The 25754-nt window shown below is 41.4% G+C and overlaps 1 protein-coding gene across 8 annotated transcripts in view; it reads left to right on the plus strand.

The window, feature by feature from the left end:
* The window catches only part of SVIL (supervillin), a 234524-nt gene that overhangs the window by 29202 nt on the left and 179568 nt on the right, over nt 1-25754 (plus strand). For 4 of the 8 annotated variants that reach the window (XM_036758583.1, XM_036758585.1, XM_036758586.1 and 1 more), the window contains exon 1: nt 22482-22954. Coding sequence is in view for 2 of the 8 variants with exons in the window: in XM_036758588.1 (XP_036614483.1) it covers nt 11372-11432 (61 nt within the window). In the remaining 6 variants the exon portion in view is untranslated. Of the gene's footprint in view, nt 1-8855; nt 8947-11370; nt 11433-22481; nt 22955-25754 lie in introns of those variants that run through there. The other 4 variants (XM_036758584.1, XM_036758589.1, XM_036758588.1 and 1 more) reach the window with 2 other exon arrangements.

The raw sequence follows: 25754 nt of genomic DNA on the forward strand, positions 1-25754 counted from the left end.
TGAAGTAACTCACCCAAAGCATCCAATGGTTAGTGTCAGAACCAGGTTCAAATTTAGGTTTCCCAGCTCCCACCCCAATGGGAGCTCTGCTCTACCACTTTCCCTCCAGAGCAATATGGTGCTACTGTCATAGGATTATTAATCTAGCACTGGAAGGGACATTAAAAGGCTACCTAGTCAACAGATGAGGGAACTGGGTCTCAAGATGGTACAGGTGGTGAGTGGCAGAGGCAGATTTAAACCTAGGTCTTCTGACTGAAGCTCATGCTGTCTTTACTGTACCACATACTTTTCTCCTGGTCTAGTTGAAATAAAAAATTAGTATGGAATTCAGTCCTTTTTTTTTGTTTGGTAGTCGGAATGTTGTCAGTACCCACATTGACGGTCAAAATTTGCCTACATTGCTTGTTTCTTCACCTGAAAGTGAGGAAGTTTAATGTAACTGACCTTTGTTGAGTATTGGGCCTTGCTGTATTATTGTGGCATGTTATCTTTTTTGTAGGCATCTTATATAGAGTACTTTGACAAGTGCTGATCACAATAGCCCTGTTATTTAAAAAAAAAAAAAAGGAGTTCAGCTGTTTTGTGGAGGGGTCTGTGTATGGTATAATTCTGACTGTGCATTGGGCTGCTTGCTGCCCCCTCTATTCCTTGTATGGTCCATAAATACATTCTTAGGATGAGTAGAAGGACTGAGCTACATGCTCAAGTCTATTTTTTATAGTGGAGGGTTCGCATCATTTTCTAAACACTCAGGTGTTAATTCTTAAATTACCAAAGGATCTTTTCTTACTACCCATGAGCCAATTAGAAATTGTGTGTGTGTCTGTGTGTGTGTGTCTGTGTATGAGACAGAGAGAGACAGAGAGACAGAGACAGAGACAAAGAGAGGAAGAGAGAGAAAGAAACTAGAGGGGGTGGGAATTAATAGGGGAAGTTGGATAAGTGCTTTGTGGACCCTTATCAAAAACAATCATATCCTGTTTCATGAAGTAATCTTGTCACCATCATTGTTCTGAGCTTTAAAAAAAAATCCTGAAATCTGCATGTCCTCAGTCAGTTAACAAGCATTTATAAAGTAGTTATTATGTGCCAGACACCATGCCAAGTGCTGGGGACATAAGGAAAGGTAAAACCAGCCCTGCCGTAGAAGAGCTTACATGCTAACGAGGGGCCCAGATGTGAGGCATAACTCGGTACGTGTAAGATTTACACGAAGCTGAAGAGAAGTAATCTCAGGGGAAGGCAGTGGCAGCTGGGGAGACTTTTGCAAAAGGTGTGATTTAAGGTGTCCAAAATGAGTTTCCTTTTAGATGAGAGAATATTTGATTCTTCAGTTCCTTAAACTTTGAATTCCAAGCCAAATTCTATTTGAGCCTTTATAGTTAACTTCATTTTGAACCTAATCCCTTATTATCAGAGTACTTCGCATTCCACTTTTTGCGGAGGAAGGTTTAGAGTAGGCAGAGATGGCTAACTGGGAGCTTTCCTGGCCCATTGATACACATGGAATTATTTAGACAAAGTCACGGATACCTTTGGGGCTGGAGGGTGCAGTCAGAGCTGGGCTTTTGCCCTGGTGGTGATACTTGGAGTGGAAGGAGAATTAGGGCAGTTCTTAGAACTTGGAGAGAAAATTAATTCTTACTGTTGAGTTCCCTGCAGATGTGTTGCAACCACTCCATATCCAGGCTCCAGGAGACTTGTTTTTCTTAAACAATTCTTTATTGTTATTAAAAGTACTAGTGTTGTCTTCACACATGTTGGACACTAGCCCCATGGTTTGTTGAAGCTTGAGAAACATTGGAGAGAAAATGGATTAAAAAAAAAATCTCTGCATAAAATGAAACAGTCCATTCCCATTCTTTTGTCTGGCCAGCAAGAATCTTGTAGGAGTTTGCTGTACTTTTACAGCTCACAGGTGCTAGAATCATGGTCAAAGATAGACTGAAATTCAGTCAGTTTTCAGGAGTCAGGATTTTGTGAACGTGACTGGCTTAATCTCTCCAAATGAGAGCTTTTCTTCCATCTGTGTATGAAATATGTCAAAAGCGGTCAACAAACAAAATGAATGTTTTTTTTCAGAACATGAATGATGGCATTGCCAACTTTAGATTTCAGAAATTAAGTACTGTATTTTTATACATAGTAATGAATTATCTGCTTTAGAAATATGGATATTATAGGCCAGTACTTTCTACGAAAAAAGAAAGTTAGACCTTGTGATTTCTTCTTTCGTACTATGTATTCATGCATGCACATGTTAAATTTGTAACTGGTTCCTGACTTACGTTAGCCACTTATGTGGTTAGATGTGGAGACTCAAGAAAAGTTCTGTCCTTTTCTCAAAGTGCTCAATTGTTTTAGTTTCTGTGGGCACTGTCCTGATCTAGCATTTGCCTCTTCCTTAGATGCCTTCATTTGGGTAACTGAATTGGCACTTGCACCTATGGGCTTAGGACAACACAGCTTGCTGGGGCTGGTGTATGTTTTGGCACGTGCTTTTTGGTCTTCCCTTCTGAAATTCTTCCTGTCAGTTTTTTCTTCTCCCTGCTCCTTTCATACTTAAGAGGGGAAAAAAAAATGTTTGCTTCAAATGTGATAACTAATTTTATTCCTGATGTTTCTTTACTGGGATATCCTCTCCTCTTTCTTCTTTCATATGACAAATTGTTCCTCCTTGGGGCTTTGCTCAGGCTCTGTGGCGCTGTAAGAGCCACCGTTGCCACCAGAGGTCCATTGTGACACTGTCTTCTAGGCAGATAGGGAGGCCCATTATAGGACTGGTATTTGCATGTGGGCCTGGACACAGACCTAGAAAACTTCACACCGCAGTAGGGGGCAGTTAACCGGGGTCCATTAGGCGGCATTCTGTCATCCCTTCTCTTTTTTTCTTATAATTCAACAGTTCTTTATTCTTTGCCTACTTTGTGCCTGGCACTACATAAGATGCAAGGAGGAGATCTGAGACTTTGTCCTTGCCCTCAGGAGGCTTAAAGTTTTGTCAGGGATGAGAGATAGACTAATTTAAGACACAATAGACTAATTTAAGTATGACATAGACTAAGCTTGCTAGTTCAGACAAGGGAAGGATGACCCTGTAGTGAGGACCACAAGGGCTTTGCATATATGCAAACACACAGGACAAACAAAACTGAAGACCTAGCTTCTTCCAAGACCAACCTTGTGCCTGAGGAAAGGGAGCCTCACTTCAGTGAAGGGAGTTTGTTTTTATCAACTCCCTAGGCAGTCAACCAGATAAACTGAGGACCCGCATTGCTGAACTATAGAGAGGCAGGAGGAGAGGGGACAGCCTAATCACTTCTATACCTGCATAAAGGAAATGTGGGGATTCCAGATGCCCAAAAGCATTAAGTGTAACAAAGAATCAGGCACCTCTGCAGGGAACACAGATCCAAACACAGAGAGGTTGGGGTGGGGGTGGGTGGGTTCTGGCTTTAGCCAAGGAGGACTTGGATGCTTATTTTAGATGGATCAGCTTCATGTGTCATCTACGTCAGCTGCTATTTTGTCTCAAAACATCCTCCTGCACTTGGTGGTGTGCCAGCCTCCAAAAGCCATCCCTGGGAGAATGGGCTGCTGCTTTGTTTAGGTCTTAAGAAACACCTCAGTCTATTTCTTTTCCTTTCTAAGTTTTGTCATTGGCTAATATTTTTATTACACCACAGTTGTTTCTTCCCATTTCTCATCTTGAACCTAACTTTATAACAAAGAAATACACTCTAAGCCAGGGCTATCCAAAATGCTACCCGCCTACAAGATAGAATTTACATAAATGCTTTAGTGAATGAAGCTGAGCTACTGCAGAGTTCTCACTAAAATGGCAAATCAAAATATATTGCCTATTGTTTCAATAAAAACCTAAGGTTGGACAGTCCTGCTCTAAGCAACCAAAGGACAAGGTACACCTGACCATATATGTCCCATTCCACATTCACAGTCCCCCACCTCTACTGAGGAAGAAGGTATATTAATTTTCTCATCAGTTCTCCAAGGTTGAGACTGTCTACCACCATCCATCACTCAATCAATAAACATTCATTAAGTGCCCGCTATGGGCCAGGCTAAACACAGTCATCAGTTTGATTACTTTTTAATATTGTTATTGTTTACATTACTGTAGTCATTGTATATAATTTGCGTTAGCCATTTGGCATCACTTCCTTTCTATCCTGTGGTTCCCTGAATTCCTTATTCTTCATTTCTTCTGATGCAATAATCTATTACATTCATATACCAGAATTTGATCAGTGATTCCCTATTTGATGGGCACCCATTTTGGTTCCAATTCTCAGGCAGTTGGTGGCATAACAGATGGACCTTGCTGGACTCCAGGTCAGGAACACCTGGAGTTGGATCCTCCCTCAGACTTTGACTTGCACCATTTAACCTCTCTCACCCTCATTTCCCTTATCTGTGAAATGGGGATAATAAGAACATTTACCTTAATGGGAGATAACATTTGTAAAGGGATTTGAAAACCTTAAAGCACTCTGTAGGGTGCCCCAAAGTCCAGGCACTTCTAAGCTTTAATAGCTCAATTAAGCTGTAATAGCTTAAAACTGCACATAAGCTATTAAAGCTTAAAACTACTCTAAGACTTTTGGGAGACCCTGCATATAGACTGGCTATTATTTTTATTGTCAATACAAAGAGTGCGGCTGTGAATATTTTGTGTTATATATGAATTATGTTATGTGTGTATTATAAGGGGTATGTGTGTGTGTGCACGTGTGAGTGTGTGTAAATTATAAATGTTACTTTCTTTCTGTTGTTGGCCATATGCGTGGTGGGTAGGATTACTGATTTAAACACAAGTTCCAGAGTCTTGAAATAAATACTAGAACCCCTAGAGCTCCAAAGCCCAAAATTCCATTCCTGTCCACAAGGGGTTGTTGAATACTTAAAGTATACACAAAAGACATGGTCTTTGCATATGATACACATGTGAAATCTAGCAATGAGATAGGATATTACATAGAAGCCCTTACCCTGTGGATCAGAGTATTTAGGAAAAGTTTCAAGGAGAAAATTAAATTTTTTTCTCTTCCCATGATCAGATATCATTAACTCTTGTTCATTCTTCTGACCTTTGTTCACAATAGCTTTACCTAGAAGTCCTAGGACCATGAATTTAGAGCTTGAAGAGTCCTAGAGGTCATATAGTCCCACACCCGAGGCCCAGAGAGTGGCTTTCCTAAGGTAGGAAGTGATAGGATTCAAACCCATGTCCTCTGACTTCAAATCTAGCCCCCTTTCTACTATGCCATACTGCCTCCCCAGTCCCCTTGGTGCCCACCATTTGAAGACTTGAGTAGCTGCCCAGCAGTAGAGTTTTGCTGTTTGAAGGACTCTTATAGAGTCATCTAGCCCGACCCATCCATTTTACATAAGAGGAAACAGGAAGAAGACCTGGCCATGGTCACACAGGCAGATCAGAAGGGCGTGGGTCACTTTTTAAAAAATTCTTCAGACAATTTCAGGGTGGCAAAAAGCCTCTCCTGGCTTGGACTCTTTCCCAGAAAAACCCAAACTGTGTTGGGACAGAGCTGCCCAGTGAATACTGGGAATGAAAAAAGAAACATTTATCCAGCTAACCAGAAGCATCAAGTGAAAATTCCTCACTTGCTTAAACATCTTGAAAATAATTTCTGCCACTTGATTTTCCTTAGAAATAAGGCTGTATTGACCATTATTCTTGGCAGGGGGTCCTTGGTCCCCAACTAGGAAGACATCTTTTGGCAGTGTATTCTACGGGGTGATTTGTGGCTAATGAAGCCCTTCTCAGGGGTTGTTGATTAAGTAGCTCAAATTCCACGTGTTTGGGGGGGAAAAAAGCAAATATAGTAATAACTGTGTACATTTTCCATGATTTATTTTGTTTCATTTATTTTAATAAATGGTTAATTAGGCAGGTTTTACTTTATATTGCAAGGTATTTTAAGGGGGAAGAATGATACCCAGAGCACTGAATAGATTTATGCCAAAGGAAAAGAGTGATTCTGTTTTGCCAATAAATAAAAAGAAAATCAATTTTAAAACTTAGTAGTTTGTTGTCTGTGTGCCCCTTTGTCTTCAAAGACATGGATAACTTTTGCTGAACTTTTACGATCACTGACACTCTCACTAATGAGAACGTGGCTGACTACATCTCCCCCTCCTAATTCTAGGGTTACCCCTGAGCGATTGTGGGGGGTGGTATTTTTGTCTAATGCCTTTGACTCAAGTCCACTCCTGAGTATTAATTACCATTAGCATATCCTTTCTGTTCTCAGTATCCTTCTGTGATTGGTGCCACAGTATCATTTAACCAGTTAACTTCAGTTAGCCTTTTCAAGGGGATAGCTAGGGAGAGAGATATAGCAGGAACAGAAGTCTATTCTCCTCAATGTCCAGAGGCCTGCTCTTTCCTAGTCTACCCCAGTGCCTAGGAAGTGTGGGCTCAAATTTCGAGTGGTTTTTAGATAGCCTTTGCCCCACTTTAAAAACAGTGCAGGGAATGCAGGAGTTGCTTCCTTTCCCTCCTGGTTGCCTTTGAGCTGCTGGTAGGTTGGGTTCAGCTGGACTCTTGGGACTTTGCCCCTCACAGGGCTTGCCGAGTGAAACATCTGGCATCAGCATCACCTCTCAGGCCTCTGGTGGATTGTTCTTCTGACCTTTTGAAGTTGACAGGGTCAGAACCTCATCCGCCAGTCCTCCACCTACAAGCCAGAAAGAGTAGACACAACAGAGATAGAAGCAACTACCGGTGGTGAGCCAAGTGGCCTCAGAGACTTAACACTGCTCTCTCCAATGAGGTCAGTCAGAAGAAAGGAAAAGCCTTGGCCCCTCAGTACCTTTCTTGGTTCAGGCTCAGCAGCCAATCTTACCTCTTCTGCACATGGTAATGAGATTGGAAGCAAGGCCTGCACGTGTCCAAGTCTCCATGGGGCTTGCATCAGGCAGAGCATGCTGTATATGCTCAGAAGGACTGGGCTGTCAGTGGCCAGTTCTAGTGGTTCACTAGGCATAGATTGCTGGGCCTTTGATTGCACCACACAGCAATGCTTTTTAGTTGGTGATAATCTCAATAGAAGATTTCGGCCAACTTGCCCCAAGGAAGGGACGAAGCATCTTGTGTTTCCTCCCCCTTAGTGTCCTAGCTGGGTGGTGGCTTTGGTGTCCCTGCAGGGCAGTGGGCGACTGGAGGGAGCAGTCCGCTCTGGGATCACCTTGTTAAAGAAGGATTCTACCCCACCCCAAAGTAAAGTAAGAGCTTTGAAAGCTGAGTACAGACCTGTAACGGGGAGCCCAATTTTCTTGTTGGCCTTTGTCCACAGAACAAGCTCTTTTACGACTCCCACTCCAACATGCATTTATCAAGCATCTATACTATGTGCCAGACCAGGGAGGCTTTGCCTTTATTTTTGTTTGAAGCATCTTAATGTGGTTTCCCAAAATAGAATTCTAGGAAAAAAGAAGCAATTTATAGTAAACAAGTGCTTACTATCAGTGTTTAGAGAGGAGCTAGGATGGAAATATCCAGGAAATAGCCTGGAAACTCTGAACTAGACGACTCTGGAAATCCATTGCTGATTATGTCCACTGCCATTACTCAAAAAATTAAACAGGGCTTCTCTTTAGAATTAGATTTCGACCTCGTCTCTCTGTCTTCCAGAGAGAATCAACAGCAATTCATATACTTCTTCAGCCTTGTTAGAGCAGTAGCATTAGTAGTAAAGCTAATAATGTTTATTATAGTACTTTAAGGTTTGTGAAGCATCTTACATAGAGTATCTCATCTGATCTTCACAACAGCCCCACTGAGGTAGGTGCTATTATCATCCTTCTTTTACAAATGAGGAAACTGAGGCTGATAGAATTTAAGTGACTTGCCCAGGGTCACACAATCAGTAAGTTTCTGAGACAGGATTTGAACTCAGGTCTTCCTGACTCCAAGCCCAACACTCTAGCCACTGTATACCACTTGAGCTGCCAAGTACAAGGACATATTTTATTACACAATATGAAAAAGAGCTACGGAACCAAATTGTTTACAGAGACAACAGATTAATGACTATCTGTTTTCTTGGGTTTCACTTCTCTCCACTCCCAGCTCAACTGGGCTTTCTCTTTTTCTCTCCCTCCCCTTAAGGAAACCATTCTATTTTGGTCAATACCAGATAAATTCAGGCCAAAATGGGGTTCTTTAGCACCCATATGGATTATTCAGCTCTCTCTGATACCTATAAAGAGAAATTTGTTTTAGGCATCTTTCTCAGGTCAAACCTTCCCAATTTGCTTTCCTCTAAGTCTTTCCTGGGCAAAGGTAAAAATAATCCTCACCTTCTCTGCTATTCCAAAATATTTTCCAGGTTTTATATCTCACCCTCTCCCAACCCCCCAGATACTTCTATGAGATATGAATTTACATTTGAGTAGTGACAATAATTATATAACATAGCTTCCATCTACATCCAAGACTTATAACAACATTATAAATATCCTAGGACAGTGGAAAAAACAAAACCAAAGACTTATGGCGTATATTATTGTAGACCATATTAATTAACTTACTTTAGGTGAAAGAGAAAAGCCATCCTTTTAGGGAGTCATTTATATAGGTTTGTTGTTTTTTTTTTGACATGAGACAAAGCACTATCCTTCAATTTCACTACTGAGAGTGGATGAGTGATTTAAAGAAGAGAAAAGCGCTTCAGGGGCAGAAAATTAATCACTGAAGAAGATCCTGGTCTACTTTGAGAATCTACAAGGGTGTCACATCATCTGCTGTATTGTTTCCCAGTTGGCAAAATAGTGATTTACGGGTTTTTTCCCCCTTCCTCTTTCTTTAGAAGAGAGTTTACGTAGATCCCCTTGAGAAGGTGGAAAATGATGGTGTGCAGCTTCACACGTAAAACCACAATCTGAAGATCAAAGATTGAGGTAAGTGGGGAGGGGGGGACCATTATGGGTAACAGTTCTGTGGCTAATACTTGACTCACCTCGTCTGCATTCAGAGAAATTGTTAGGTTGCCCTGTAAACTACTAGTAACTATTCACTGATATTGAAAGGTGTCAGTGCCTTAGGTAAAATAGCAATGATCGTTCACATTTTTATGGGGTTTTAAGGTTTCCCAAGTGCTTTTTTTAACAGCTACCCTGTTTGATAGATATTACAGGTATTATCTCTTAATATGTAAGAGAAGGGAGATTGAGATAGTGACTTCACACAGGTCTTAGGAAGGTGACTTGATAGGTGATTTCTATTTTTGGAGGGGGGAGTCAATTGGGGTTAAGGGACTTGCCCAGGGTCACACAGCTAGTAAGTGTCTGAGTTCACATTTGAACTCGGGTCCTCCCAACTTCGGGGCCCGTACTACCTAGCTGCCCCTCAGATGATTTCTAGTTAAGCACTCTTTCCATTATGCTAAATTTCTTCTAGAAGCAAGAGGGTAGATTAGCCACGGGATGAATACCTAAAAAATTTGTTATGTCTCTATGTTGTTCCCTGACATCATTTTCTGTAGATGCACTCAGTCCAAAGGAAAGCGCAGAGGACCAGGGTTCATTTGACACTTATATATGTGACCTTGGGAAAGTGACTTAACTTCTCTGGCCTCAGTTTCCACATAGGTGAAAGGAAAGGGGTCTCTGAAGTCCCTCCCAGCCCTAGAGCTGTCAGTCCTATGAAATGGACCCTCTTCTCAGCTATTAGCTAAGTTGAGGGTATCTTCTTGACTCCAGAGCTTTTAAGGCATTGGAGCAATAGATCCCCACTGTGGATTATTGGATCTATTATCCAAGATCCTGGGGAATCTTGATTCAGATTGGCTTTTTAGGTATACTTTTGAATGACTGGAATCCCCAATAAAGTTTTAGAATTCCCAACCTTGGTCTAAATTGCCTCTGTTGGAACCAGATGATAGGGACTTTGTTCTTTACCTATGCCACCCTCTCCCAGCATATTTCACATAATTGGATTGCAAAATAGTCCTGTGCAGCCTAACCTCAGGGCAATTCTTTTCAGCATGGCTATGAAGGGGAAATTCCGACATCATCATCACTTGCTTCATTTTCAGAGACTGCAAACTCACTTGGGACTGGAGATAATTTTGAGGTGGTAGGAACAGGGAGACTTATTAGAGGCATGCTTACCGAGTTTATGTTGAATTGTTTGTGCATTGAGACCAGATTATAGGCTCACTTCCTGCATTTAGCCAAGACGAGTTCTTAAAGCAGATCCCTATGAGGCCAAATTGTGGCTTCCTGTGTTTTATCTGGCTTCACATGCTCTTAGCATCTGTTCTGGTATTGGGGGATACACTCATTGAGCCAGTAAAGGCAGAGCAAGGTGAAGTACAGGCCGTTAGACAGTGTGGACATGGTGATAGTCACAGTGAGACTGCCTGTACTGACCAGTGAGGCAAATCAAGCCACATAAATTTATACTTCTCCAGAAACATGGTAGTGCCTACTTGTGGAGCAGAGGTAATTTGACTGGGGCTGTTGCAGATTTACCTAAGGAGTTCTCTTGATTTTTATAGTCTTAAAGCATATGTTTTTAAAATTAGTGACCAATTAGTGACCCAGCCTCCTTCCCTCCTCTTAAACACGTTGTTGGAAAAAGACTCCCTCCAAAGCCTGTTTTGCTCCTTTGTGCAAACCTCGTGTTTGAACCCACGACCAAGCATGGCTCGCTCACAATGACTTTGAGCAGCACAGTGAGGTATTATTGGATTTATCTCCATTTCTCTTGCTCAAGATCTTTATAGTAGTTTTTCCCACTTTTATTGAGTAAAATGCTGAATACGAGGATGCTTGTAGGAGGCTTCTCCCGATTCTTTATGTGAAGCCTACACACACAGAATATCCAGTGCTCTCTCAAGGGCCTGGCACAAGATCAGAGGGCTTCTTTGTTTTTCAAGCCCCGGTAGACACTCTTTGTAGATTTTATTTTTGTGGCATGGGGCTTGGGAGCATTTTTTAGTATTATATTTATCAGGGCATTACTCCTCTCTAAGAAGTGTCTGATCAGTCAGCCAGAGTGAATTTGATACTCACTTAGGAGAACAGCAAGAAGAAAGTGATGCCAACCAATCCCATTTGGCTGAAAAAGCCCAAACAGGGTCTCTAAGTAAAGAGCCAGCCATCATGGAAGGGCCCTGACTTCGTTGCTGTGTGGTGTGTGTAATCTTAGGACTCTTCAGGGACTTCTAATTGACTTGATTTGTGAGGGTGATTATCAGATCAATATGCCCTCTTGGAATGGTGAAGGTACAAAAGGGCACTTGGAACTGGGAGGTTGGATTTCTGGGTTCCAGAGGATAGGAAGTAGTTAACATGAGCTTGTTGGTCTGTTCTGCTGAAGATGCAGCCCCTGGGAAAAGCCTACATTCCTGGGTCACTGATCATGTCTGGGGATGGACAAGGTAGGCTTAAGTGTTCCTCTGGCCACCTCCAAGAAATGCACTACCTTGGGCAGGCTTGAACTTTTCACTTAACTGGGGATATGTTGTTGATTCCTTTTCTCTGCCCAGGGAGGATCTGTGCAAATTGCTTTACAATTCTCCAAGACTCAGTGTTTATCTTGTGATCGCGCCAGGCCTCCAACATGTCACAAACCTCAGGCCTGAACTCTGCTGCTCTGTTTGATCCGAAGAATGTGGGTGACACAGGGAGAGACTGGGGGGGGGGCAAATGTGAAAGTGATGTTTGTGGGCCAGCCTAGGCTAATCCAATGATCAAACACCCTCTTGAAATTTGGTACAGTGGGTGAAATGCATAGCCAAAATTGGAAGAAGACAGGTAAGAAACTTTTGCTGCTTTTAAAATGCTTCCAGCCGGTCAACTTTAGAGAGGGAAGTGTTTCATAGTAAAGGCCCAAGGAATGATAGGGGCAGTTGGTGTCTCCATTCTGGTCCTGGTCCTGGAATGAGCTGAGCCATTTGCTTCTGAATAAGACGATAAATCGGTAAAGGAAGGACTACATCAGGGGTTGCTTTAGCCCAGCATGACCGAACACTCATATTTGTTTTTCTTGGCAGCAGCACTTCAAATATAGATGGCATAAATTGGACTCCCAAGTAAAAATATTAATGCTTATTACTCCACCAGTGCCAGTAAATAGAAAGCACTTTGGCTTGTTGATGGGGGTCAGGGGAGGAGGGGAGATCCTCCTTTTTTATTTAGGGTGTGGCTTAAGAATTGTTCATCTTTCAAGTGGAATTCATTGTAGAGTGGGAGAGACCTTAGAAGAACATAACTACACTTACCTTTTCCCTACCCTCCCAGTCCTACGTTTTGGCCGTAATTGGGTAGCAAGATCACTCTAGGCAGACTAGCAGGCGATGTAGGAGATTTGGAAGAGAGGGTAAAAATACATTTGAGCCACTACCTCCCTGGGCCTCAGTTTCTCCATCTGTAGAGAGAGTGCTGGACTAGATGGTCACTGAGGTCCTTTCCGGCTCTAGACCCATGATCCTATGGTTCTAGGAATTTGGGTGATTTTTCTTTTAGAGTTCACATTTATTTGGATATTCTTCTTGACTTTTTTTTTTTTGCCGGGTTTAAAACTTTTTTGAGCATTCTTTGGCCCTAGGAGAGAGTTGTATAACCATAAAACTTGAGAATCCTGGCCATAGAAGAAATGTTCCTTTAAAAACCCCAAGGACAGAAAATTGAATGCAGCTGTGCACAAGAATTATGCAGCCAAGTGATAGTTGAGTTTGGAGAGTGCCATGTGCAGCTTTCCCAGCCCACTCATGCTGTGGTCCCTTGGAGATGGGAGAAAAGAGGGTTTTGTTGTTGGTTTTTTTTTTTCAAGGTTGGAAGAAGAATCTGAAATCTGACTTCCTGCATACTTCTGTGATGTGGTTTTTTAAAAAGGCAGGGAGGCGGAGTGGGAACTTCTCAATGCTAATTGTCGCCCATCTTTTGCCTGCTCCCAATGGCCTGGCTTTTCTCCGTATGGTGCGCTGGAGTTTGAATGCCATTCCTTGAGATTGCCATGCTTCTCCAGGCCTTAGTGTTCTTCACAAGACTCAGAGATTAAGTAGTTTAGAAATCATCACAACATTGGAAGCAGAAGGGACCTCACCAGGCATCTGGTCCAAGGTCTCCTTTTCTTAATTGGACAATTAAGAGGAAGAGAGGTGAAGTGACTCTTCCCAAGACCACACCGACAGCTGGATAGAGGTTAGCCGGAGAGTCTGAGGCCCAGGTAAGGGTGACACACAGAAGTTCTGCTTTGGGAAGGGAAGGGGGGGGAGCATTTATTAAGTACCTACTATGTTCTAGGCATGGTGCTAAGTGCTTTACAAATATTATCTCATTTGATCCTTTGGTGTAGCATTACTCTTCTACATGTGACCCTTAAAAATATAATGGGTGCATTGGCTGCATTGGCCCTGTTCACCCTCTCCTTTGATAAAAATGAAGTAGCTCTTTTTCTGTTATTAGTCGGGGGGACATTGTTAGGCTTCTGTTGAAAGGCCTGCTTTTAATCACATTGCTCTATTAGACCTTGAAATGATGATTCATGCTTCTTCCTGCCCAGGATTAGATTACTGTAATTGTTGCATGCTAGACGCCCACTGGGGATCTGCATCATTGCTTGTTGGTATAGAAAGTGGTATTAGGTTTCTGGTGAAAAAGGACTGAATCTGGCCATTTTAAAGTCCTCAGCCAACACCAGAAATACTGATGAAGGGTCTGCTTTTGTTTTTGGCCCAATTCTTGACCATAAGTTATGTTCTGAAAAGGGACCATAACCTTTCTCTGCAGCTTGCAATATACACAAGTAAACGCTAATGAGTAACTAATCCCACTAATAAGTTTACCTGTGCATGGAGTTCTTGCATCTTCATAAGTGCCCACAAATATGTTTGTAATTGAATTAAGAGGAAGATATCCTGTGAGGGGGAAGATTAGGATGTTGAGATAAAACTCTGTTTAAGCTTCACGGGGGAAATGACTTAAATAATAGATGATGCATTAGGTTATGCCAGGCATACAGTAAAGCCCACGCAGAGGGGCCGAGGAGTAAGAAATTAATCATCACCGACAAGGGGCAGCGAGAAAGTAGGAAGAATCAACTCCCTTAAAGTGTCTCTGTCTTGGTATTTCTCTTAGCAGCCATATTTATTATGGTCCCACTTGGAATGGGAGCACAGACTTCATGTGAACGTGAAACCAGGAAGTTAGGAATGGTTGGTGACAGGCATCGGTAGCAGCAAGCCCACCTAGCACACCCAGGATGGCTGCTAGCATGGGTTCTTTGATCTGCTTTCCTAGGGAAGCCTGCTCAAGGTGCAGCCCCTGGGAAATATTGGTATATACTTTACATACACCACTGGATCGAGAGAGCCTTTACATCTGAGCAGTGGGGGGTGGGGGGGCGGGGCACTGTGTCATCATCTGAACATATGGCTACTCAGAATTTCAACCAGGAAATCAAAAGGTCCTTCTCATAAGCTAGCCCCCAAAGCTAAATACCAACCCAGAGTATATATACACTTCTCAGAGCCAGAAGGCATCACAGCCCTCATGACTCAGTGCCTAATCAACTTAGTACCAAAAGGTGTGAAAGCCTTCCTGCAAGCAAGCCTCCCCTAAGCAAGCTTCCCTCCCCCAATGGGCTCTGTGACTCAGGATGTATCACAGCTGTGAGCTGGGACCACAGCTGGGTCACATAGGCCTATTAATGGATGGGGAAGATTTTCCTATTCCATTACCATTATATCTCATAAATGAGTGGATTGGAAGTATATTTATTTATTCTGAGCTCTTCTCATCTTTCACCCTTAAAGGTGTTACTACTTATAAATGTACATCGACACCAGATAATGTCTAGGGGTGATTCACACTTTCTCATGAAATACCATTAGATGAGATTAGAAGCCCCAACTGTATTTGTAGAGCCAAACAAGTGATGACTTTGGGGGCCTAGAAATTACTTATTGGCTTGATCAGATAACACAGACAGATCTATAATAGATTCTCTTGTACGGGACCTCTAGTAGGACAACCCCTTCACAGATTAAAAAGTTGAGGTTTGGAGAAGCTTGGGGTGTGATTAAGATGACCAAGACTAAGTCTGTTTCTCCATTGCCTGGATGCTGTCTCCAGCCAGCCATTCACCCTCCTCTTCCATGCTGTGAAATGTATTGGTTTCCTGCTGTCTCTAGAATCTGCAAATGCCAAGGAAGTATTCCATTCAGCACAGACAGTTATTAACTTAGATGGAGCTTAGTAATATCTATCATGTGACAGCGGGTGTGGCCACATGAATTTCCTTTTCTTCTCTACTGAGGATTTCTCTCCCTCCCTTCTCTTCCCAACCATCACCAGCCTTGAACTTCCCATGTAATCAGCTACCCTCATTCCTACTCCACCTTCCTCATCCTACTGCATGTTATCACCTCTCCCCCAACTAGAGTTATTCTTGAAGCCAGAATGAATGAAGCCAGAGCTAGCTAGCCTTCATTGAGCTGTTGGTGAGCAGACACTGCTGACCCTCATCCCACTGGAGTTGTTTCCGGTCACTTGGAGTTTTTGTGATGGGGAGGGGGGCCCTCACCTGATGGGAGCAGGGGGAGAGAAGAGTTAAACAGGGTTTGCTATGTCCTTGGTGTCTCAAAGGGGAACAGAAGTATTTTCCTTCTGGAAACACTGTTATATTAAGCTACTTATTTCATTTTATCATTTCCAGGATCTGTGATGATTCCATCCATTCATACATACCTTCCACTACCAGAGCACTATTTCCTATTTTCTTTAGTAGATGGCTTTATATAATCTAGTATCCATCCCTCTAAAGATAAGTTTCTGAACTCAGGCTGGGGCTTGTTTGACAGACATAGTCAATATCCCAGTCCTTATTCAAAGCTTCAGAGCTCTGAGACACCCACTGTAATAGAAATATAGTGGTTGAGTTGAACTTCATTGTGGATTTTCACGTTGATCCTGTACAGGAGCTGAACAATCACTTTAACCCAATTTCTAGGGGGGAAAATATCTATTCTGAGTTCCAAACAAGAAGATGGGTGCCTTATGGAACGTAGATGGTTTATAAGTGGAAGTCATGTCTTGGCCCACTGTTACAACCTAATGGACTGTTTTATACTTTCATCCACTGCCATGTTTTGATTTCTGGGTTCATGGAAATAGAGAGAGACTATAGTTCCAGAGAAAGTAGATTTGGGTTTTTTTGTTGGGTTTTTTCCCCCAAGCACTAACTCCAAAGTTGCCAGAATTTTGGTTTAGGAATCCTGGATCCTGCCCTTGGCTTTGTTGGACATCAGCTATCCCCTTTTCAAATTCTGAGTTACAGAAAACTGCTCATGGAGACATAAGGAAGCTCACACACAAAATAGATTTTAAATAATCTGTTCTGTGTATAGAATATTATTATACCAAATATACAATATTTTATAATTAAGTGTTCAGGCTGTAGGAAAGGCCAAACCATCTCTATTGGTCTTGTTATGCACTCAATTACCATTTTAGAGAGGAGAGTATTCCCATATTATTAAGCCTATCTATATAGCAATCTAAATGGAGCCTGTCACAGCATATACATCTCATATTACTTTCAAGTCTCTGAGACTAGTCTCCTAGAATGTAAAGTCAATCCAGCATTGTAAGGTTAGCCTCTCCAGTGCCAGAAATCACAAAATACTGCTCCAAGATTGCCCCCGGAAATCCTATATTTCAGTTGGACTATAAAGCCAAGTTTTCTGTTTCTACCATGCTTTGCTACATACCCACTGCCATGTAGTAACAGCCTGAGAATGAAGAGTTTGGCACTCTGATCAGTTGACCAAGCAATGACCTACGGACCACCCCACAGCTCAGCTGAATTTATTCTTTTTTTTTTTTAGCTAGTGAAATTCTCCTTAACTTTAAAAAGGAAACCAATTGATAGAGTTGGGAGGTAGCATAGAAAACTTTAAACATTCAATTAATACCTTTTTGCTTACTCTTCCAAAATATACATAATATACATACATGCACACACACACACACACACACACACACACACACATCTCATCCACATGACAAGAAGCCCATCATTTGGTGGCAGATGCTGGGAAACCCATGCATGTGATATTGCCTTCTCTTAGATTCTGAAGTCCTGGTAGGGATGGGTATACAAGGAAGTCTATGTAAGCAGACACATCCACCTGTGTATAGCTCCCAGTCTTCTAGCATTTTTCTACACTGGAGATGGGAATCTGAAGAAACCCATTCACCAATCCCTCTCTTTAGGTGCCATCTAGAAGTTGAGCTGTGGGACCAAGAAGCAGGTGAACAGACAACTCTCTTCTTGTCCTCCTTTTCCAACATAGTCATCATCCTCTCTCGTTGCTGCAGAAATAGAGAAGAGAAACTGGTTAGTGTCAAGACAGGTAGAAAGTCAATTTCACTATTACCTTTGCACCTGTGTTTTTGGCACAGAACAAGAGGACTGCTTCCAGTCTTCTCTTGTCCTATTTCAGGAAGAAAAAAAAAGAACATTAAGGCCTTGAGCCTGGGATTGGAGGTGAATATGATTCAAATTGAATGAATGAGATAAGGGCCTAATGTATACAGTTTCGACTGTCCTTTGTCCTTGATGTTCTGCCTTATCTCACTTCAACAAACTTGTTAAATGAAGCATGCCTGGTCTCATCTGTTGCATTGCATGACATTCCCCAGAGCTAATCTTTTCTAAAAATAAAGCATCAGCATACATTAGTTTGACTCTTCAGTGACAGTTGAGAGAGTGTTTGAATCTTGGTTTTATGCTATAGAAACCTTGAGAGAGGACTCAAGGGCACTAGCAATCAACCAACCAATCAACCAACAAGCCTAGATGAAGCCCCTATTATATGCTAGATCTTCAAAGACTAGAAGAAGCCTAAAGTAGTAGCTGGCCCTTGGACCAAGCTTTGAAAGAAACTAGGAATTCTAAGAGGGAGAAGGGAAGTGGGAGCTTAGTCTTGGCGAAGGCAAGGAGGTGAGAAATGTTATGCAATTATGCCAGTTTGCTTAGACCATACAGTGCTAAACCATTCTTTTTTTTTTTCCTATCGATGTCTTCTGTTTCTTATATTGTCATGGTTATCCCAAGCATATCCCAGAGAGCCATACCATATAACAAATGATGTTTTTAGAGAGGAAAAAAAATCAGCATAACTGATCAATACATTGGAAAAGTCCAACAACAATTAGCATTTCTCTTGTTATGAGTGACTTGGAGCATGCTTTCATTGGTTGTGGATACTTTTCAATTCTTTTGAGAACTGTTCATATCCTTTGACCATTTATCTTTTGGAGAATGGCTGTTAGCTTTCTCTTTCCTCCTCTCTCTCTCTCTCTCTCTCTCTCTCTCTCTCTCTCTCTCTCTCTCTCTCTCTCCCCCCCCCACCTCCATATATATGCACATACTTACATATATGTATACATAATTTTTTGATACAAAGATTTCCCCCCTTTCAGTCACTTCTTATCATAGATGCATTAATTTTATCTGTGTAGTTAATTTATTTTTTTCTCAATTACATGTAAACATTTTTTAACATTCATTTTTAAAATTCTGAGTTCCAAATTCTTTCACTTCTTCCCTCCTGTTCCTCCTCCTTGTGAAGGCAAGTAATTTGATATAAATTATACATGGTTTTGTTGTTGCTCCCTCATTTTAGTCTTGTTCAACTCTTCATGACCCCATTTGGGGTTTTCTTGGCAAAGATACTGGAGTGGTTTGCCATTTCCTTCTCCAGTTCAGTTTACAGATGAGGAAACTGAGGCAAATGGGGTTAAATGACTTGCCAAAGATCAGACAGCTAATAAGTGTCTGAGGCCAGATTTGAACTCAGGAAGATGAGTCTTCCCAACTCCAGGCCCAGCACTCTATTCACTGTGCCACCTAGCTGCCCTACTTATATATGTGCAGTCATGCAAAACGTATTTCCATATTAGCCATATTGTGAAAGAAAACACAGGCCCCTACCCCCCAATAAAGAAAAATAAAGAAAGTAAAATTAGGTATGCTTTGATCTGCATTCAAACTCTATCAGTTCTTTCTCTGGAGGTAGATCACAATTTTCATCCTAAGTCCTTCAGAATTGTCTTAGATTGTTGTATTGCTGAGAATAGCTAAGTCATTCACAGCTGTTCATCCTTATAATATTGCCATTACTGTGTACGATATTGTCCTGGTTCTGCACATTTCAGTTGGCATCAGTTCATGTCTTTCCAGGTTTTTCTGAAATCTGCTCATCATTTCTTATAGAACAATAGTGTTTCATCATGATCGTATACCATAACTTGTTCAGCCATTCTTCAGTTGATGGGCCTCCCCTCAATTTCCAATTCTTTGTCATCACAAAAAGCTGCTATAAATGTCTTCGTACATTTTTGCCATTCTCTTTCCCTTTGAACAGACAAACTTTTATGAGAATTCACTGTTGAGGTGGTGGCTCAGCTGTGTCCAGTTTGGGAGATCGTACAATGCTTTTAAGGTTTTCAAATTGCCCCCTGCTGCCGAACAAAACAAAAAACATTTTTTAGTCTCAGTATTTTCTTGGCAATACTATGTGGTTGTGACTCATTGGGCATAATACTCAGAAGAAGAAAAAAATTACAAGTCACTGAAAATACTTTGGAAAGACACATGATGGGTGCTAAGTAGGCTGCAGCATGTTGTCAGTGGTTACCATGGCAGAAATAAGGTAAAAGGGATTGTCGAGGGCATTCCAGACTCAGGCTTCAGCAGGTCTGAACCAATGAGGGTGGATCATAGAAACAAAGGAACAGCTAAAAGAAAAGTGTTTATTAGCTGTAGGGAAATCTCCAGGGAGTGTTCTACCTGAACAGTAAAACTCAGGGTTTTTATGGTGTAGCAAAGGTGGGCTAGGTGCAGGACCTCCTAGCTGCATTCCTTGGCATAAGGGAAGTGTGTGTGTGTGTGGGGGGGGGGGGTGAAAACCTGAGGGGGTCACAGAAGTGTGTAAAAATCAAATTTATTCCTTTGGGAAAATGCATTTCTTCTCCATGGTCAGTAATCTCCAAGATTGTAGCACACACACACACACACATACATGCACACACACACACACCCCTTAGGCCTTGAAGGTTTCTTTATCTGGGGAAAAGCCTTTTCCCCCAAAGTCACCATCACCCTCTTATTGTTCCTCCTCTTGCACAGCATCAAAGATATATATGATTAGAAAGGGAGGGAGATGGTCTGTGCCTAGGTTAACAGCCTGAGGGCTGCATTGGTACCTATGAAATAAAGAACCTAAAGCAGCCTCCCAGTGGATGGGGGAGATCTTTGATTGTGGAGTTTCTGTGACAGACTGAGAAGAGAAGATCCAGAAGGAGTTCCCTATGCACTTGGTTGGGAGCCGGAGTGAAAAGAGGTGATATTGACCAAATAAAGGCAAAGGAAATGGGTGGAGTCAGGCAGATGATCTCCTCCTGGGGATGAATAATTGGGAAGAGACTGGGACAGATATTCGGTGGTGGCCAGTGGACCAGGTCATTTTAGTGGTTGTTGGTATTGGGAGCTGTGAAGAGGGAATGGGGTGAGGTGAGGGCAGAGAAGGGTAGGAATTGTGGAATGAATCACAGCTGCCCCGGAGTATGTAGCTGTGGGCAAACTGCCTTCGTGCATGTGAAGGAGACGAAAAATCCTAGGTCATCTTCTAACTCAGTGCCTGGATTAAACAGCCTGTAGAGGGAATGGAACCTGCTTTAGCTCCTTTTCCTCTCTGTAAAGTAAATACATCGATAGTGTTTTAAATACAAAATGGAATCATAAAACTGGGGAAGTCACTTAATCTCTCTGGCCCTCAGTTTCCTCATCTCCTAAAAGAGGGATTTGGACTAGGTGGCTTCAAAGTCCCTTCCAGCTCTGATCCTCTGGTCAGTAGACTCTTTGCCTTTTTATAAAAATAATCTAAGAACTTCCTTTTGGAAGTAGAGACAACTGGTAGGGTTAAAAAAAAAAAGAAATTGATTCAAATCCTGAAGAATGAATTCAATTTTCCTGGTAATCTGAAAGAATGAATGTACAAATCTGTATAAAATTTGCAGGAGTAGCTTATTCACCTAGCAGAACAGTATGTTATACTCCAATATAAATTCTAAGCAATTTGGGTTTAATAGTGATACTTTGATATCTCCATTCCTAAAACAATGCATGTACATGTTGAGGTCTAGGGGTGCTGGGACCCCAAAATTCAAAGGCAAGTGACGCAGGTTCTGCCTTGAATGAATTTGACCCAAGCCTTTCAGCCAAGCCAAAGTTTATTAGAACACCAGTTGGTGAGATTTTAAGAATCTGAACTATTGTGACACTTATATTGACAAGCAGGCCAGACTGAAATTGAGCATTGGCCAGACTCTTAAGGAATCTGAGCATTTGTGACGGGTGTATGGACAAGCCGGCCAGATTGAGTCTGAGCATATTTGTGACTGCAAATGGGCAGACACTTAAGAAATCTGAGCAATTAAATGGGGGGCAAGATGGACCTTATATACAGAAAGACTGTGGGAAGGATCTAGGAGTGACTGTGTAGTCTGGTGTGACTGGGAGGTAACAGAGAAGGACTCCGGAAGGGCCAGGTGCCCCAAGGGAACACCGGAGACCTGGGCCACATGCAAGGGATCTAGATGGAATCCAGGAGTGGCAGTCTAGATTGGGACCAGGTGCAGACGATGAGGGCCACAATGAAAAGATTATTAACTGGGAAGGGCCAGGTCCTGGGCCACGTGGGAAAGTCCAGGGGCTTTTCCTTTTTGGGGTCCAGATCCCAAAGACATGGTCTTTTCCTTTTGGGGGTTCAGATCATATCCCCATCATACAGACATGCATAAAAATGTCTTTCACTTAATTATTTTTAAAAATTCAAATGCCTTAAGTATCTTATGTTCATTAATTTTTCTTTATGGCATTTATTTTGTTTATAAGTAAGGTAAATGAAGGTAAATATTGGATATTCTGAAGGTAAGTTCTATTGGGTTGACTTATAATTCTTAATCATTTTTAGGTTTTTAGTAAATTTCCACCAAATAGTTGTGTACCATCACTGTATTTGACAGCAAAACATGTTCAAGTTTCTGGTGTTTGAGTTGTTTTTGTTGTTTTTTGAGGGGTGGTGGAGGATGCATTCAGACACTCAGCCTTTAATAAACTTGGACCTTTTCTTTATTTCTATTGAAAATATGAGAATGTTAGAAATTGGTTTCCTAACCCAAGTCCACACTTGCATACAGTGTTCTGCAAGTGCTCTTATATTTCCAACTTTCACAGTAAAATAGAGGAAAAGATAAAGTTGACAATATAATTGAATTTGAAGTAGCTGCAGAGCTGGGCTTGTTGCAACAGCTGATTTGATCCCCGGGCTGCCTTTCCAGAGCTATTTATGGTAGATTAGCTGGTATCAACACTCTACTGTTCAGCCCATAAAAGGCTGGTCCTATGTGAAGTTGCCACACTGCATTTGGCATAGTCCTCAGAGGCTGCGGAGATCATCTAGCTTCGTGTGGATAAGGCCAGTAATGGATGGGAGCACAAAAGCCAGACTGACGAACTACAGCCTTGAGGACTCCCGACTGCTAAGGGCTTGTAAAAGAAGACTCTGTCCCATAACACTCTGTTGCTCCTTGATCCGAGAAACCTTGGGCCTATAGCTTTTGCCTAGTTCATGTAGTTGGCCTGTATACATGCCTGTTGGAAAGTACCGAGCTAAATTTACCCTCTTCTGAATCATCTTCACCGGTACCACACTTTGTGTCCTTGGAAGTTGAATTTGTTGAAACAAGTCTGAAATAACAGAGTAGAGTCCTTCAAAAATAGAATGAAGAGGATTTAACTTTTTTTGTGTGTTGGTGGGATAAAGATTTTGTGTGTCTTTGCTTTTTCCTCTTTTAACTTAGAAGACCAAGGATTGCCCAGAAATTTGACGTAAGTGAAAATTGTTTCCTTTAAGTCTTAAGAGATTTTCTTTGTCATTCGAGCAGTGTTCCAAGGATCTGTGGAGCTAAAATGCTGTGTGATTGTTAGCCTTTTTTGTGTCTATACCCTGGGAGTGTTTGGGAGTGGGGTAGGGTGTTTGCTTCTGGTAGGGCTTTGGGGTTCAGTTCTAGAGAAAGACTACTATAAACAACCTTTTAGCATGGGTTAGTAAGCTGTCTCTCTATATGCTAGCTTGTTAAATCTCACAATCCAAGAACCTGTAATGTAAGAATTATAAATAAACGCACAGCCCAGTGTATCTTACTTACTTGTTTTTGGCAATCCCAGGAAACATGCCCAGAAGGGCAAATTAGTCATAAGAAGGGTGAGTGTTTAGATATGTAAATCAGAATTCTATCTGCAATTTAATGTTGGATTTGAGGACACACAACCTTATCACTTGGGAAAGCTTTGGCTTCATTGGCAGTAGTACACGGTCAGTATTCCAGGATTTAGGTTCCATGCTCTTTCTACCTTCAGTTTCCAAACTAAAAATACTGTTCAGGAGAAAAGCTGTTTTGTTGCTGAGCAGTTTTAGAACTTGGGCCTGGGGCTGTTTGAAACATTCGGTACTTTCTCTAAGTTGGAGATGTAGCAGCTAGATGTGGCTTCTATTGAGTGAGGAAGGCCTGGATTCAAACTCTGTCTCTGAGCCTGACTGGAAGACCATGGACAAGTCACTTGACAGCTTAGCTTCAGTTTCATCATTTGTAAAAGAGTACTTACTGTGTAGGTTGTGAGATCAAAAGAGAGAATGTCCATAAAGTACTTTATAAAATTTGAACTCTATAAATACAGCTATAGCATATATTTATATTTAACTATGCCTAGATTTATAACTATAATTTACTATATAAATATAACTATAAATGTCAATTATCACTATCATTAAGTAATGATAAGCTATTTGAGGTATGGTTTGCATATTACTTTTTAAGTTTTATTTTCCTTAGAGATGTTTCTTTATATAGATTCAAATGGACTAATAATAGTCATTATTTTATCATCTCTAAAAGGAGTATTTGTAGGGAAGAGAAAATTATTTTAATGTCTTACTAGTACTCTCCTACCCAATAGAACACTCCTTTAAAACAAATAAAGTATACAGTCAAGCAAAACAAGCCATCGCATTCATCGTGTCTTAAAATATATGCCTTCTTCCTTACCAGTGTCTCTCTGTCGGAGTCTAGAGACGTTTCTCACCATCCACCCCTGGAGGTCAGGCATGGTCACAGCATCCATTCTGTCTTTGTTCTTTCCTTCTGGCCATTGTGTGAATTATTCCATTAGTATTTCTTACTTTGCTCATTATCTTTTCCTGTAAGTTTTGCCAAGATTCTCTGAAAGCTTAATATTTCTGATTTCTGGGGCAGCAGTGGTGTAGTGGGATGAACATTGGATAGGCTCTAGGATCAAAGAACCTTGGGTTGAATCTCTGGGTGACCTTGGGCAAGTCACTTGCTATCTCCGAGTTTCATTGTTCTCATCTGTAAAATGGGGGGATTGGTCCAAATGATAAAGATCCATCCAGCTTGGAAGTTAACAATTCTCAGAATTTCAGAGTTATTTTACTTTGTACTTCTCTTATTAGTGATTTGGCACATTCTGTCCCATGGTTGTTGATCATTTGCCTTTCTCCTTTGGAAAACTGCCTGATCTTTTCACCTCATTTTGTTTTTCAAAATATCAAAGAACTGAATTCATTGAAGGACTGTGTTGAAAGAGGGTTGTGAGGAAGTGCCCCTGCCATATTGTGGTTTGGGAAGGGAAAGTCGACTCTAGAAAGTAGCTTCATGAATGGGAAGTAATGCCTCACTCTTAGGGAAAAGAGTTCCTCATTTTTGAAGCATCCCTTTGCCATTATGTTAGCAGAAGTGTGTTCTTTGGTGAGATTTGCTTTGATTAAGAGAATTTCTACACTTGGTATTTATTTTTGGAGCCCTAGGGCCCTTTGTTTAGTAGCAACACATGCACCCTTCATGCCAAAATGCAGCTGTTTTAATCCCTAGAGTATTTCTGCCATATTCTTATCCAATGTGAAAAGGGCATATTGGACTCTGAGAGCTATTAGTCTAAAAACTAACTATGTAAGAAGAGAGTGTTGTCTTATTAGGGTGCGACAAATGGGTTTCTGTATAGAAGCTTTCACTAGCACAGGAAATTAAGGCGCATTCAACAAGATGAATGACTTCAGTATTGGAATCCACCAGGGTGATTGGATGTGTGTGTACCTTTATCAGACAATGGACTTGATCTTTTTTGAGTAAAATATTTATGGAATCACTTTTATATGTTGCCCTTAAACATCTATATGCTGTCCTATCTTGAGGAGGGATGGGGGTCAGGAGGGGGAGTGTTGTGGCCTCTTGATTTTTGTCCCTACATATATTATAGGCAACATCCTGTTGAGGCATGCATGGGAAAAAGATATTCACTTTGCTTTATAACATGTTTCTTTTTATTCTGAAAGTCTATTCAAGTTTTTTTTTTGGTTCTTCCAACCTAATAAAAAGTTTCATAAGTAAATTAAAAAGGGGTATAGAGTGTGTGAATATAACACAAATGAACTTATGTAATTGGACTTTGATTTGTGTTTTGGATCCAACTTTCTTCTTTGGGTATTTGAGGAGCTTTCAGCCCCCACTCATTGGGATGCAAATAGAAAAGCCCAAAGAGGTCTGCCTTCCAGGAGTTTATAGCCTGAGATGACAGGAGCACAGTCGATCAAGATAGAATGTTCTAGCTTGGG

This window comes from Trichosurus vulpecula, chromosome 5 (assembly GCF_011100635.1).
Source record: "Trichosurus vulpecula isolate mTriVul1 chromosome 5, mTriVul1.pri, whole genome shotgun sequence".
Taxonomy (NCBI): Eukaryota; Metazoa; Chordata; class Mammalia; order Diprotodontia; family Phalangeridae; genus Trichosurus; species Trichosurus vulpecula.